General features: G+C 40.2%; 1 protein-coding gene across 1 annotated transcript in view; it reads left to right on the top strand.

The window, feature by feature from the left end:
• PARP4 (poly(ADP-ribose) polymerase family member 4) overlaps positions 1-17,000 on the top strand; it is a 132,226-nt gene that overhangs the window by 44,727 nt on the left and 70,499 nt on the right. The window contains 5 exon segments of the mRNA XM_079773967.1: positions 688-783; positions 6,585-6,768; positions 6,958-7,114; positions 12,556-12,680; positions 15,370-15,501. Of these exon segments, the coding sequence (XP_079630093.1) occupies positions 688-783; positions 6,585-6,768; positions 6,958-7,114; positions 12,556-12,680; positions 15,370-15,501 (694 nt within the window).

Genomic DNA, 17,000 nt, shown 5'->3' with positions numbered 1-17,000 from the left:
CAGCCTGCTGCTCAGTTGTTTGGTCGTCCCTCACTAACCCCCCTGCTGGCCTGGTCCCCCCACGCAGCCTGTTCTGTCGTCCGTTCTGTTGCAACGGTCGCATAGGCTGATGATAGATAGATAGATAGATAGATAGATAGATAGATAGATAGATAGATAGATAATACCATACTGTACATTACAGATATAGAATTTATTCATCTTATAACTGAAAGTTTGTATCCTTTGCATTGTTTTGGTTTTGTTTTTGTTTTTAGAGAGAGTGGAAGAGGGGGTTGGAGGGGAGAGAGAGAGAGAGAAACATTGATGTGAGAGAGACACATCAATTGGTTGCCTCTGCACATGCTCCAACCTGGCTGGGGATGGAATCTGCAACCCAGGAATCGAACCCATGATCCTGTGGTGCTAGAGCTGATGCTGTAACCACTGAGAACATTGGCCAGAGCAGTTTGTACCCTTTGACCAAAATCTTCCCATTTCTCCCAGCCATTCTAGTCTTTGGTTCTATGAATTCAACTTTTTAAGATTCCACATATACTAGTAAGGAGGTCATGCAGTATTTCTGTGTCTGGATTGCTTCGCTTAGCATAATACCCTTTAAATAGTACCTGTTTCTGCTAGAATTATGAGGCTATAATAAAAAGTTACTTCTTTCTAGTAAACATTATAATGCCCTTTTCTTTTTAGGGGGTTGCTTTTGCCCAAAGTAGTTGAAGATCGTGGTGTGAAAAGAACAGACATTGGAAATCTTGGGAGTGGAATATATTTCAGTGATTCACTCAGGTTAGTATTATTGTATCCTTAATCATGTTATTCATACCCATTACCAAGGAATCATTGCTGAATGCTTGCTATATGTTTTTCTATGTCTTCCCTGGTGAGGGATTTCTCACCCAGAAACAGGTAACTCATTTATTTATCAAACTAAAAAGCTTCTGCACAGCAAGAGAAACTGCCAACAAAACAAAAAGGCAACCGGCCAAATGGGAGAAGACATTTGCAAACAACAGTTCTGACAAGAGGTTAATCTATACTAATAAAATGGTAACATGCTAATTAGACCAGATAGACCGGATGTCTTCCGGACGTCCTTTCTAACAAAGCCGGGGGCATGGCCAGCCTGCAAACTGCCCGCAGCCCCTCACCCAGAATGGCCCCGCCCCCAACAGGTACCCCCCCCCACCCCAATCTGGGGCCTCCTTCAGGGCAGGCCAGCTGGCCCCCACCCCTGCACCAGGCCTCTATCCTATATAATAAAAGGGTGATATGCAAATTGACCCTAACGGCAGAATGACCAGAACAACCACTGGACCAGTCACTATGAGGCACACTGACCACCTCTTGGTCCTTTTCCCTGGCCGGCAGGCTCCATTGCCTGATGGCCACCCATGGAAGGTGTGGGGCCAGTAAGCAGGTGGGAACAGCTGACCTCTCAGCACCAATCACCTGATGGCAAATGGGGAACCGGGGGTGGATAGCAGCGGGAGGGACAGGGCCGGCTGAGGGCAGCTGGGGAAGATGGCTCTGATCGCAGGCCAGGCCTAGGCACCGTACCTGTGCACGAATTTTGTGCACCAGGCCTCTAGTATTCAATATATAGAAAGAACACAAACAACTCAACACCCCCCCCCCCAAACAAAAAAAAAAAAAACACACAACAGTTCAATTGGAAATTGGGCAGAGGACCTGAACAGACATTTCTCCCCAGAAGACATATAGATGGCCAAAAAAATATATGAAAAGATGCTCAATCTCACTAGTTATTAGGGAAATGCAAATCAAAACTACAATGAGATACCACCTCACACCTGTTAGAATAGCTATTATAAGCAAGACAAGTAATAACAAGTGTTGGAGAGGTTGTGGATAAAGGGGCACCCTTATTCACTGCTGGTGGGAATGTAAACTGGTACAGCTACTATGGAAAACTGTATGGAGGTTCCTCGACAAATTAAGAATAGTTACCATATGACCCTCACCACTCTTCTGGGTATCTACCTGAAAATTTTGAAAACATTTATTCGCAAACTTATATGCACCAGCATTGCAGCATTATTCATGGTGGCCAAGATGTGGAAACAACTGAAGTGTCCTTAGATCAGTGGTCGCCAACCTTTCGGACCTCATGGACGACCAGTGGACCATGGACCACTGGTTGACGACTGCTGCCTTAGATAGATGATTGGATAAAGAAGATGTGGTACATATATACAATTGAATACTACTCAGCCATCATAAGGGATGAAATACTGCCATTTGCAACACCATGGGTGATCTTGAGAATATCATACTAAGCGAAATAAGTCAGATAGAAAAACTCAAGAACCATATGATTTCACTCATATGTGGGCTATAAAACTGAAAACAACAAATGAACAAACATGACAAACAAACAAAAACTCATAGACTTAGACAATAGTATAGTGGTTACCAGAGGGAAAGCAGGATGGGATGGGAGGAAGTAGGAGAGGGTAAAGAGAGGATAAATGATGGTGGAAGGAGACTTGATTTGGGGTGGTAAACACACAATATACAGATGATGTATTATTAGAATTGCACACCTGGAACCTATATAATTTTATTAGCTGCTAAATTCCATTTTAAAAACTTATGAAAACTTAAAAAAATAAGAAAGAAACAGGTCACTAAAAGCAGCCGGTTTTTTCAGTATACTGTAGAAGCATGTCTTTTGTGGTGGATAGGCAGGAAAATTATATTTGAAATCATCTTAGTGATTTTACTACCCTAAGAACTTTTACATATATGTACCCACTTAATCCTTAAAAACCTCCTGATTGTCTCATTATTATCGCCTGATCACAGGTGAGAGCACTGAGGGCCAGTGAGAATATCTTGCCCAGGGTCACACAGCATTTTGTCTGTCTCCAGAGCCAGCAATCTTAACTTCTACAGCACATGACCTCTCTTCTAAAAAATTTATTTTATGTGAACTCTATATGCCTGGAATAATATTTCATCTTGAATATACTTGTTAATAGTTAAATCTGTCCTCATAACAGCCACAATGTATTGTGTGCCTGCCCTGTGTGAGGCACCAGGCTAAGTGCTTCATGCATATTGTTGTAAACCTCACAATTGGTATTATCACATCATTTTATGGAAAGGAAACAGAGTCGTGGAGATTGAGTAACTTGCCTAAGGTCACAGAGCTTGTTAAAGACGGAACCTGGGATAAAGAATAATTATCCAGGATATTTAAAGATAATTATCCAGGATATTTAATTATCTAGGATATGTAAAGAGTTTCTACAAATCAATAAGAAAAAGATAAACAACCTAGTAAGCAAATGGGCAAAAGACATGAATAGGAACTTAACAGAAGAGGAAACAGGTATGAAAGGTAACATTTGAAAAGATAAGTAATCAAGAACATGAAAAGTAAACCATAATGCTACCTTTTTTTACTCTTATCACTTTGACAAAAAAAAAAAAAAAAGCTTAACATCTCGACGTGGCAGTCTCTAGAACAATCTGAACTCTCAAACAGTGCTAATAAGAGTATAACTGATAAACCTTCAGTTTTTGTACTATCTGGTATAACTGAAGAACAGAGTTGATGGCATGATTCAGGAATCCTATAGGTTGGCCTGTGAACCAGAAAACAGTGCTTCCCAACCTCACTGCACGTTGTAATCACCAGGGGGAGCTCCATTGGTGCAAACACTATGGTGCTGATTTCACCCAGAGTAGTTCAATCAGAATCCCTAGGGGTGAGGCCTGGGTATCAATAGTTGTTAAGTTCCTGGATGATTATAATATGCAGCCTGGGTCAAGAATCACTACCCTAGAAAAACTCTAGGCAAGGAGGCATGTATGGGAGTGGCTAAGATCACTAGTAACAGAATGCTGGAAATGACGCACATGTCCATTGACAGTGCAATGAATTGGTACATTTTTGTGTGGTCCTACATGGAGTCCTACATGGCACTGTTAACAGGTGACTTAACAGCTACACATGTCAAATGGATGAGCCTGGGCATATAGCACAGCAAAAATGATCATACGATTCCATATATATGCAAAGTTCAAAAACAAGCAAAACTAAACTTTACATTGTTAAGGGACACATACCGATGTGTCAATACTATGAAAGAAAGAAAATGATATGCACAAAATCAAGATAGTGATTAGATCACCCCTGGGTGGCAGGGGAGGTGATACCAACAGAAATATTGATGATATTCTATTTCTTAAACTTAGTGGCACTTATATGGGTGTCTTATTATAATTATTGAAACAACATTAATATTACAAATGCTCTTTTGAGTATAAAATATTTCAAAGTAAAAATTCTTAGATATTTAAATATTTAAAAATTTTCAATTGGCATTCAGTTGAATCTAATCAAATTGAAGTCCATTGTGACTTTTGACAGAGTGGTTTTGGTGAAGAAGTATAAATAAAGCCAAATGGCAGTGGCTTGAGAAGCGGTCAGCAAACAAGCTGTGAAAACTGGACAGATAATATGCAAAAACAGGAAAGAAACTAGACCACCTCCTTACACCATACATAAGAATAAACTCAAAATGGATTAAAGACTTGAACGTAAGACCTGAAACCATAAAACTCCTAGAAGAAAGCACAGGCAATACAATCTCTGACATTTCTCTTAGTAATATTTTTTTCTTATGTATCTCCTCGGGCAAGGGAAACAAAAGAAAAAATAAACAAATGGGTCTACATCACACTAAAAAGTTTTGCACAGAAAAGGAACAATCAACAAAATGAAAAAGCAACCTTCTGAATGGGTGTCATCAATAAATCAACAAACAAGTGTTGGTGAGGATATGGAGAAAAGGGAACCCTTGTGTACTGTTGGTGGGAATGCAGGTTGGTGCAGCCACTATGGGAAACAGTATGAAGATTCCTGAAAAAAATTAAAAATGGCCTTGGCCGGTTTGGCTCAGTTAATAGAGCACCAGCCTACGAACTGAAGGGTCCCACGTTAGATTCCCGTCAAGGGCATATACCCAGGTTGTGGGTTTGATCCCCAGTAGGGAGTGTGCAGGAGGCTGCCGATAAATAATTCCCTCTCGTCATTGATATTTCTCTCTCTCTCTCTCTCTCTCTCTCTCTCTCTCTCTCTCTCTCTCTGTCTCTCCCTCTCCCTCTCCCTTCCTTTCTGAAATCAATAAAAATATTTTTTTTTTAAATTGAAAATGGAACTCCCTTATGTCCTCTTTGGAGAAGTGTTATTCAGGTCCCCTGCCCATTTTTAAAAGATGCTTTTTAATTGATTTTTAGAGAGAGAGAGGAAGGGAGAGGGACAGAGAGAGAGAGAGAGAACTATTGATCAATTGCCTCCTGCATACCCGCTTCTGGGGATTGAGCCCTCAACTAACCAGCAACCTCTCAGTGCCTGGGACAATGCTCAACCCACTGAGCCACACCAGCTAGGGCTCCTCTGACCACTTTAAAATTGAATTTTAAAAATTAAAAAAAATAATAAAAGAAATTTGATTCAAAAATTAATTGACATTCAGTTGAATTTAATGAAGTGCTTCATGACTTGACAGTGGTTTGGGTGTAGACATATGAACAGAACCAAACTACAGTGGACTGAGAAATGGTCAGCAAACAAGCCAGTAGAGATGGTCACTGACTGTGGAGGGTGGAGAGAAAGGGAGGAGACAGAGAGGGGCAGATGTGGAGAGGGTCTAGAAGACAAAGTCTAGGTCCAGGTTCCATGGGAAGGAGTTAGCATGTTGGTAGTTACAAGAAAAGAGCCCACCGAAAGGAGAGGTGTATAAGAGGAATGGGGGAAATTCATTTTTTTTAAAGTGCAAGTCTTAGAGAGGATAGAACAAATGGTCATTAGGCAATGCTTTTACATTTTGGTCTTGATCTTTGAAAAAAATAGAGTATGTCCCCAATGTCCCAACCTGTGTTCCTCATAGCAAAAAGTGCTTTATTAAAGCTGCTGATTCCTGAAGAAAGGTACAGAATCCCTCATTTGGGTGTCATTGGAAATTTTTGTTTTTCTTTTTGGATTCAGAAGGCTCGTGAGAATATAGCACCTGTCTTTTCCTTTGATCAGTTCTTAGTAATACTTGGTATTTAATGTCCTTTCTGAGCTTTAGTGCAGAGAATTAGCCTACTTTTTATTTTTTTAGTAGTCTTATTTTTTTGTTAATTCTCACCAGAGGGTATTTTTTCCATTGATTTTTAGAGAGAGTGGAAGGGAGGGATAGGACAGAGAGAGAAATATCAATGTGAGAGAGACACATCGACTGGTTGCCTCCCACACGGATCCCAACTGGGGCCGGGGATTGAACCTGCAACCCAGGTACGTGCCCTTGACTGAGAATCAAACCTGCGACCCTTTGGTGTGTGGGTTGATGCTCTAACCACTGAACACACTGGCCAGGCTACATCAAATTTTTAAATAAATAAATGAATAATACAATTCTAAATGAATCTTCAGAGATATTTCAATAACAGTGAAATTTGGAATATTCTACCAGCAAGGGTTTTTTTTTGAAAAATCTCCTACGTATGTAATAAAATGTTGTAGCCATGTTACTATAAACTGTAAATTTGTACTTACTTCCTTTCACCTGCAGTACAAGTATTAAGTACTCACACCCAGGAGAGACAGATGGCACTAGACTCTTGGTCATTTGTGATGTCGCCCTCGGGAAGTGCATGGATTTACACAAGAAAGATTTCTCCTTAATAGAAGCACCTCCAGGTTATGACAGTGTCCATGGGGTTCCTGAAACCGCCGCTGTCCCCACAGACTTCGAGGTACTTGTATCAAGAAATAGGCAGAGAGGCTCCTGTGTTACTAAATATGCTTAAGTTTAAATAATTATTGTATATCTAGTGTCTGGATTCAATATTTTCACATTCAATAATTAGCAAACATGAAACTCTGCTTTTATAAAAACATGTACCAATAAAGCTTATTTCCCCACCTATTTATGTTTGCTCTAGGATGATGAATTTGTTGTATATAAAACCAGTCAGGTTAAAATGAAATATATTATTAAATTTTGCATACCTGGAGATGAAGTAAAGGACTTTCACCCTTATAATAATATTGAATTAGAGGAACACACACCTGAGGTTTTGAACTTTTCAAAGGTTGAAGGTAAGACAATGTTCTTGAATGCTGTTTCATGTAATATTATAGAACTCGATATTATATTTTCAATGGAATTTATATTCATGTTTGGTAGCTACTTATGACCTCAGACAAAAATGTTCATTTCCTTTTTTATTTTGTAAAAATGAAAACCAGGATGCTTGTGAGAGTTTAAAGTGATCTCAAAATTATGCTACTTCACTGACACACCAAAGTTGAGCTCATCCACCTCAGGAGAGCCACAAAAACCCACTGATACATTTAAGATGTCAGTGTGCAAAAAGTGTAACGAGGGCTGATAGGATAGACAGAAGGTTCAACTTTAGAATCAGGATGCTTGGGTTCAAGTGTCCCTTACTAGGCTGTGTGATCTGCGACAAACCATATAACATCTCCAGGCATCAGCTTCTCTCTAAGGGGAATGAGACCAATATCCATACCACAGTGCTGCTGTGAGGATTGCATGCGACAGGTGAAGGCACCCCGCAAAATTGTAACGTGCAGCTTACCTATTAGTAGTACAAATAACTGAGAGGATGAAAGCTTCTTAGGAAACTACGATAACATTAATTAGTAGCATTGTAAAGCACACAGACATTTTTAACTGTGATCAAAGTATTGTTTTAATCAGAAATGTATGGCTTCAGAGTGGGGAGAAACAGGCCTAGTGAGAATAGTCTTACCTGAAAAAAAATCCCAGAGGAAAAGCAAAGAAGCGGAAGGAATGACTCTTTTACTGGCGACTTCCTGCTGGATTTGCAGTAAAGTAACTATTTCCCAGACTGGAAACTAATAAAGGAGAACTATACAATCCATTGATATTAGAAAAAAATGAAAGCCATGGCACCAAGGATTTTGACCTCACAGAAAACTGGGAAAATATACCTGAGTTTGAGAGTGAGTGGCACTGTGACACAGGAAATTACAAAAGGGGTGCCTTTTACCTATAGCAAAAATTTCAGTTGTACAAAAGTCAATATAATAAACTCTCAATTAATTTTCCTCAAAAGCACAGTGTTTTTGTAAGAAATAATCCTACCTAATAATAGACAAATATGCAAATTGACCGTACCTTCGCTATGCCCGCGATTGGCCAGGAGGCACCAGGGGGCGGGACTCGGGGTAGCCGGGGTGGCCGATTGGGCCGGCGGGACGCTGAGCTTGCGTCGCCAGCTGCGGCTCGAGCTCAGCGTCTGCGCCATGGCTGTGCTGCGGCACAGAAGGGGCCTCTGGGGCAGCGAGCTCACGTCCCACAGCGGACCATCAAAAGCGGGGGAGCTGGGTGCCTGTCCACTCAGGCACTAGGCCTTTCAGAAGCCTCTGGCGGGGCAGAGGCTTCTGAAAGGCCTGGTGCACCAGCAGACAGGCACCCAGCTCCCCCACGATCGAAAGCAAAAGCATGGGAGCTGGGTGCCTGTCCACTCAGGCACCAGGCCTTTCAGAAGCCTCCGCCGCGCCGGAGGCTTCTGAAAGGCCTGGTGCACCAGCGGACAGGCACCCAGCTCCCCCGTGATCGAAAGCGAAAGCGTGTAGGGGACCCTACACGTGCATGATTCAATCATGCACTGGGCCTCTAGTACATACATAATATTCTATGCATGATGAGCCATTTACAAGGAATTGGTTAAAACTGAAAAATAACATCAGTGAAGCAGGAAACAAGTATATAAAGTGTTTGGAAAATAGAATTGGGTTACGTTTGCAGGTACACCTCGCTGAACTGCAGATGTTTAAAAATGAAAGAGAAAATTTGTGACTGCAATAAAGTTGAGAAAACTGTCAACAATTATTCTTCAGCTTCACCACAAAATATTTTTTTCTCACTATCAAAAACATGTCTAATAAATGTAGGAGGATTTTTAAATGGTATAGGAGAACACACATTAGGGGAAAGTCTTATCAACTTAAGGACTATAGGAAGACTTTCAGCAAAAGTTCAAACATCAAGAATCATGAGACAGTTCATTCTGGTCAGAAACCATACAAACATCATGAGTGGCAAAGATTTTAATCAGTGCTCACACCTTATACACATCAGAAAATCCACATTGGCGAGATACCATATAAGTGTAGCATGTAGCAAATTGTTGAGTGCACATTCAAGCCTTGCAGTTCACCAGAGAGTGCATGATGGAGTGGAACCTTACAAATGTAATGAGTGTCGTAAGGTGTGTTTTTTTCAATGTTCACAAATTTAGACTTGTGAGAGATTCATACAGGTGAGAATCCTTATATATGTCATGAATGCATAAAAGCCTTTGCTGTTAGTTCCATCCTTACTAGACATAAGATAAGCCATACTGGAGAGAAACCTTTACTCACTTTGTAAGCCTTACTAGGCATCAGAAAATACATACTGGGGAGAAATCACATAAATGTAATTGTGTGGTGAGACTTTTATTGAACTTAAGGCCTTACAGATCATCAGGGAACTCATACATTTATTTCTTATAAATGTAAGAAATGTGATAAGGGTTTTTCCAGACATTCACAACTTTAGAGTCATAAGAGAATCTATATAGGAGAGAAAACTTAAAAATGTGGTGAGAGTAGTAAAACCTTTACACAGAGGTCAAATCTTACTCAACATAAGAAAAGCCATACTGGAGAGATACCTCACAAATGTAGTGTATGTGTCAGGGCTTTTACATGATTTGCAAGCCTTACTGAGCACCAGAAAATACATACTAAATAGAAACTTTATAGACCTAATTATGTGACAATGCTTTTATTCAAAGCTCAAGCTCAAGCTTTGAATTAAAGTAAAAGGAGCCCAGCCGGCATGGCTCAGTGGTTGAGCATCGACCTATGAACCAGGAGGTCACGGTTTGATTCCTGATCAGGGTACATGCCTGGGTTGCGGGCTTGCAGGGGCATGCAGGAGGCAGCTGATCGGTAATTCTCTCATTATTGATATTTACTAGAGGCCCGTTTCAGGAAGATTCCTGCAAGAATAGGGCTTCCTCGGGCCTATTCCTGCAAGAATAGGGCTTCCTGTGGCTGGAGTAAAGCCAAGGCAGGCTTCGCTCCCTTCTCCACTGCCTAGCTCCCTCCCGTCTCCGCTGCCTCGCTTCCCTCCCGTCTCTGCTACCTCACTCCCTTCTCCGCTGCTTCTCTCCCTTCTGCAGTGCTTGCCTTCCTTCTACGCTGTCTTCAGACTTCGCTCCACGCCTGCATATGCAAATTAACTGCCATATCTGTTGGGTTAATTTGCATACTCGCTCCTGATTGGCTGGTGGGTGTAGCGGAGGTACGGTCAATTTACATGGTTGTCTATTATTAGATAAGATATCTGTCTCCCTCTCCCTTCCTCTCTGAAATCAATAAAAATATATTTTTAAAAGGTAAAAGGAAACCTTTATACATATTATTGAAGTAAAACTTATGCAAGTGTTCAAGCCTTATTCAAAGCCATAGACTCCATTGTGGAGAGAAAACATGTAAAACTCATGTATGAGACAAAGCCTATAACCAGGGCTATAATCAAAGCCTATAACCTCACTTGATGAATATACATCTTTGAGAGAAAGCACATAAATATATGACAATGTTTATCAAACTTTAAACCTCATAGAATATAACAGAATTCTTATGTGGGAGAAAACTTACAAATGTATTGAGTGTGATCAGCTTTATAAAAAATGTACAACCTATGGTCAAGACAGAATCCACATAAGTTTGAAACTATACAAATATGTCAAGACCTTTAGCAACGAACTGGATACACCAAAGAATTCCTACTGGACAGAAACATTACAAATGTAATGAAAGTGATATGTTTAAATCAATTTTCTCAATGAATTACATAAGAAAATTCATATTAATGCTATTACTTTTGAAGATTAACCAATATCAGATGTTAAATTCCAGAGAGAATTAAAAGTTAAAATTATTTAAAAGTCAAACTCATTAGAATGTTGTCTGTCCATTTAGAGCAAGAAAATTTGTGGTAAGGTATAATTATTTTGAGTTTATACAATGTTTTTATTCAATTATTTGAGGTTTCTTGGAAGGGTTACATTGTTATTGATGACTTACAACATGAAGTTTGAAATCTGTTGATGTTATGCTTTTATTACATGCTTTTCAATTTTCACTAGGATGGCCTCAAGGTTAGGAATGAAAGAACCTGCTTCATCAGGTGGGGTTTATTCAGATCCACATAACTGGGTAAAATTATAACACTAATTTTAAGATACAATATGGTATAAATTTGAGAGTCTGGGGATTGGCAGAGCGTAAATGTAAAACTGTTATCTAAATTATAGTGCATTTTGTGGGCACAGCCTCTTCTCTAAATTTGTTGGTATGACTGAGGGTTTCCATTGATGATCATAGGAAAGGATTATTCTACCAGGTTATTAGGAAATAGAGTAGGCCAGGACACTGAAAGAATGAGTTTTTCATGTTAGAATGATGGGTTACTAGGGATGGAATAAATGATAACAAAAATGGAAGGTGAATAATGTTCTCCCTCCTTTTTGAAAGTTAACAGCTGATGCATATTGTAGGTTAAGGAAAATATCTTATGTTTGGAAACAAAACAAAAAAAAGATACATTGTAGGAAACAGTTTATTAAAAAGAACCAGAATAGAGTGTATTTGTGAAGGATTAAGAATTAGCTACTTAAAATGCATTTTGATGCCCTGGCCAGTTTGCTCAGTGGTTAGAGTGTTGGCCTGCCAACCAAGGGGTTGAGGGTTTGATTCTCAGTCAGGGGCACTTACTTGATTGCAGGCTCAATCCCCAGCCTGGTTGGGGCACGTGCAGGAGGCAACCAATCAATTGTGTCTCTCTCACATAGATGTTTCTCTCTGTGTGTCTCTCCCTCTCCCTTCCACTCTCTAAAAATCAATGGAAAAATATCCTTAGGTGAGGATTAAAAACAAACAGAAAAAATAATGAGTCTGGGAAGAGAATATACCTCTAACTATATTTGTATTTTTGTACTACCTAATATAGTATATGAACAGTTTTTCAATATACTGTATTAGGAGTTTGATTTAGTCTTCCTTGGATCAAAAGTCTAGGGAATCTCATATTTCTCCAACACACTTTTGTAGAACAATAAATAATAGTGACTGATTAGTTCAAAAGTACAAGCGGGGGAGTGCAGCTGTCTAGAGTTAGCCTAAGCTACTCTTATTCAGAGTTTCTTAAGACCTTGATGTACTTGTGTGTATGCTTAAACATATGCCTTTTGAGTAGTGGCATGACTAGGTTTTCAAGACGACCTCTCAACATCTGTAGATTTAAAAGGCAGAGTGTCTGTTGACAATGCTGCCCTCTTTATTTCATTGCCTACTGAAAATCATAAAATGCTGTTTGTACATTTCTCCTGAAGTATCATGTATGAAGGGGAGGAGAAGGATTAAAAATCAAGATAATAAAAATAGAGAATTCAAGAATGGCTTTAAAAGGTAACATTAATATTTTTAATGTATAGATTACCAGTTACCAGACACCAAACCTTTCAGCAGCATCAAGGCTGGTCTCCAGGACACCTCTGGGAATTCAGTTCCTCTTGAGGACCTGCACATCAAGGGGAAAATAATAGACTTTGTAGCCCAGGTGAGCTCTTCGTGGTTTTATGATACTTAAGCCAAGTGGATGTCAATCATAAATGAGCATTGGATTACAGTTGCATGAACTCAACAAAACATGTACATTTTTCAAATTTGTTTATTTATTGAGCACCTACTACATACTGGGGACTGTTCTAGGCTCTGTGCATACAGCAATAAACAGTATGAAAACTCCGCCCTCACAGAGCATACATTGCATTGGGGGACGAGGCAACAAACATGATCAATAAATAAAATGCATGCCATGTTAGATGGTGGTAGGTGCTAGAGCCAAAAATCAAAGCAGGTAGGGATGGGAGCTGTACAGGTTAGAAGGATTTCAACTTGGAAGTTGCATGGCCAAGGAAGGCCTCACTGAGATGACATCTAAGCACAGATCTGTAGGAAATGAGGGACTAAAGCCTATGGACTTCTGAGGGGTGCTCATTCCAGGCAGTGAAAGCAGCATGTGCAAAGGTCCTGAGGTAGGAGCGGGTCTAATGTAGTCAAGGGACACCAAAGAGTTCCACTGTGGATGGAGCCTAGTGGAAAGGGGAAGCATGGTAGAAAATTGGGTCAGAGAGTTGGGTTGGGGGAGGGCAGCTCACATCAGGACACAAGACATACTATCTTTAACTCTGATTAAAATGGAAACCTTTCAAAGATGTTTGGCAGAGGATATGATTGGGATCACACTGGCCACCTTGTTGACAATTGACTGAAGTGGACAAGTTTGAGACAACTTAGGTCAGATTCTCTGGAAAACAGACCCTTGATGGAAATTTGTTTTCAGGAAGCTTGTTGGGAAGTGCTCTCTGGAGCGACATCTGTAAGAGAACATGGGAGGCAGAAGCTGGCAGGAGACGTGGACTGTGACACAGGCATACCAGAGTCCTCAGACAGTTTCAGGGGGAGCTCTGAGATGTTCTGAAATGAGGCAAGGGGCTCAGGCCTTCTACCCCACAGGGACCAGTCATTGGATGTGGCTGCCCCTTGTGGAGGGGTCATTCTCTGGAGTGAGGCAGTTCATCTTTGGAACAGGACATTGACTGGGGAGGGACACAAGTAACACTCGCTGCAGCCTTGGTCCTGAAGAGGTTGTCTGGGGGCCCAGCACAGTGTCAGATGTAGGTGACTATTGAGTAATTCAGTCAAGGATGATGGTGATTTGGACCAAAATGTTAGCAGAGGGGATGGTAAGAAGTGATTGGGTATGGCAAAGGATTAAAGGTGGAACCAATATGATTTGCTGATGGATATGGAACATGAGAGAAAGACAGAAGTTGAACATGACGTTACATGGACATAGTTTGGCCAGATGTCATGGTGGAGCTCTGAAAGTGCTTAATTTTCTAAAATAATTTGTTTTTTAAGAGTTGACCTAACCATTGACTCCTAACACTAAAGATTACATTGAACAACACGAAAGGCCTCTTAGGAGAATAAGAACACCTAAGTCCAGTGTTGTGGTATTGCTGTCATTTCAGAAGGGAATCAAGTTAAATTTAATGATTGCTTTAACCTGTGAAAATGGGATGTAGTGGAGCAGGCAGAGCATGCTACCCATATGTATGCCAGTTTGCATCTATCTGACCTCTACACACTGGCCCCACTCTGATCCATACTGAGGATGCTGATGCTCATGATATGATAAAGCACAAATTTGAACTGATTCTAGAGTCCAGGTTATATTTTTCTCCTAAGGTGTAAACAACTGATCATTGTTTAGACTTTGGTGAAAGTATTTTACATTTTAACAAGAGTCAAAGCTTTACATGGAAAGATTGAGTTCTAACTTTGGGCAGTTGTTTGAAAGAGATTGGGTGGGAAAGAGTGAAAAGATGTTATGGGTGAATTTGAGATGGTAGCAACCCGGTGCCCCCATCCTTTCCCTAAGGTAGAACCCTGTCACCAACCTGAATTCCTTCTGGAGTCCAGGTTCTTAACCACTGTGCTGTAATGCAGCTTGGTATGGACGGTAAGAAGCAAAGGATTTGGAGTTTGAAAGGCTTAGCTGTGAATCCTTGCTTGTTCCTTTCTAGCATTGTAACCTGGGGGAAGTTACTTAACTTCTTTGTGCCTCAGTTTCCTCATGTATAAAATGGAAATAATAATATCTGTCAGTGATTATTAGATACAAGTACCCAGGGCATTTTTTTTCATATGCAGTAGATGCAAAACAAATAGTGACTATTTTACAAGGAGAGATGTGTGCCCTCCATTTGTTACTGTGGATTAGACAACTTGTACCATCTGATATTTCAAACCTCATAAGGCTTTTTTCTTAGGGAAGTTTGCCCCAAAATAAGCTAATTATGTAGCAGTGGCTTTTTCACTAGTTTGTGATGAGACAGCTGGCCTGTTGGATGACCTTGAATCTCCAGGCAGAAGCACAGCAACACAGACCTTGTGTATTCAATGGCTCACATATTTGACTCTTCTTGGAATGAGTTCAACGTTTTTGGTTTAGTTATATAATGATTTCATCTGAGGGAGAAAAATTAAGATGTCAAAAATTTGTACAGTATACTAGTTCTCAGTCTTAGTAAAAATATTGTTGTCAATGTTATCTAAAATTACTTACTTTTTGAATGCCTGATCATACAAAGAAGATATGCATAATAGTTTTCATTCATAGTTGTTCTGTAAATGGTTCCATATGGTTTCATCAAGCTTATGGATTTTTTTTTCTTTAGGTCATTGTTTTTCAGACATACACAAATCAGAGCCCTGTATCCATTGAGGCAAAGTATGTTTTTCCTTTGGATGATAAGGCCGCCGTGTGTGGTTTCCAAGCGTTCATCAACGAGAAACACATAGTGGGAGAGGTAAGGGGAGAAAATGCATTGTGGCTGCTCTTTGGTTCTAAAGTCAGTTTTCCATTTACCCAAATCTTCTTTATTTGCGTCTGTAGAGTGTGGGACTGAGTAGCAGCCTTATAAAACAAAAGTATTCTTTGAAGAACTAAGTACTTATGCAATTAGCCTCCACTCACAAATCCCTCCTTGATTACCTCGTTTCGCTCAAACTTGTCCACTCTTTATTGGTCAGCGCCTTGCAAATTGTTTGCCTGGGCACTTTTTTTTTTTTTAAATTTTATTGTTGTTGTTTTTTTTCATTTTTCATTTTTTTTAATTTCTTTATTGATTAAGGTATCACATATTTGTCCTCATCCCCCCCATTCCCATCCCAAACCCCTCCCCACGCATGCCCCCATCCCCCTGTTGTCCATGACCACTGGTTAGGCTCATATGCACACAAGTCCTTTGGTTGATCTCTCCCCCTTATCCCCACCCTCTCCTACCTTCCCTCTGAGGTCCGACATTCTGATCTATGGTTCCTTGTCTCCAGGACTGTTCTTGTTCATCAGTCTATGTTGTTCATCATTTCCCCTAGATGTATATATATCTCCTTTTTTTCCCCCCCATTGACTTTTCCCCAGCCTCCCCTACCCCCTGTCACATGCCCTCATCCCACCCCCCACCCCCCCCCAGTGTCTTGTGTCCATGGGTTGTGCTTATATGCATGCATACAAGTCCTTTGGCTGATCTCTTTCCCCCGCTCCCAAACACTCCCCAGCCATCCCGCTGTAATTTGACAGTCTGTTTGATGCTTTACTGCCTCTGTATCTATCTTTTTGTTCATCAGATTATAAGGTTCTTTATTTTCCATAAATGAGTGATATCATGTGGTATTTTTCTTTCATTGCCTGGCTTATTTCACTTAACATAATGCTCTCCAGATCCATCCATGCTGCTGCAAACGGTAAGAATTCCTTCTTTTTTATAGCAGCATAGTATTCCATTATGTAGATGTACCATAGTTTTCTAATCCACTCATCTGCTGATGGGCATTTAGGCTGTTTCCAAATCTTAGCTATGGTGAATTGTGCTGCTATGAACATAGGGTTGCATATATCCTTTCTGATTGCTGTTTCTAGTTTCTTGGGATATATTCCTAGAAGTGGGATTACTGGGTCAAATGGGAGTTCCATTTTTAGTTTTTTGAGGAAACTCCATACCATTCTCCACAGTGGCTGCACCAGTCTGCATTCCCACCAGCAGTGCACAAGAGTTTCTTTTTCTCCGCATTCTCTCCAGCACTTGTCCTTTGTTGATTTGTTGATGATAGCCATTCTGACAGGTGTGAAATGGTACCGCATTGTTATTTTGATTTGTATCTCTCAGATAATTAGTGACTTTGAGCATGTTTTCATATGTCTCTTGGCCTTCCTTCTGTCTTCTTTTGAAAAGATTTTATTTAGGTCTGTTACCCATTTTTTTATTGGATCATTTATCTTCCTTTCATTAAGTTGTTTAAGTTCCCT

The sequence above is a fragment of the Cnephaeus nilssonii genome, assembly GCF_951640355.1.
Source record: "Cnephaeus nilssonii genome assembly, chromosome: 6".
NCBI lineage: Eukaryota > Metazoa > Chordata > Mammalia > Chiroptera > Vespertilionidae > Cnephaeus > Cnephaeus nilssonii.
This window is presented reverse-complemented; position numbering and strand designations above follow the sequence as displayed.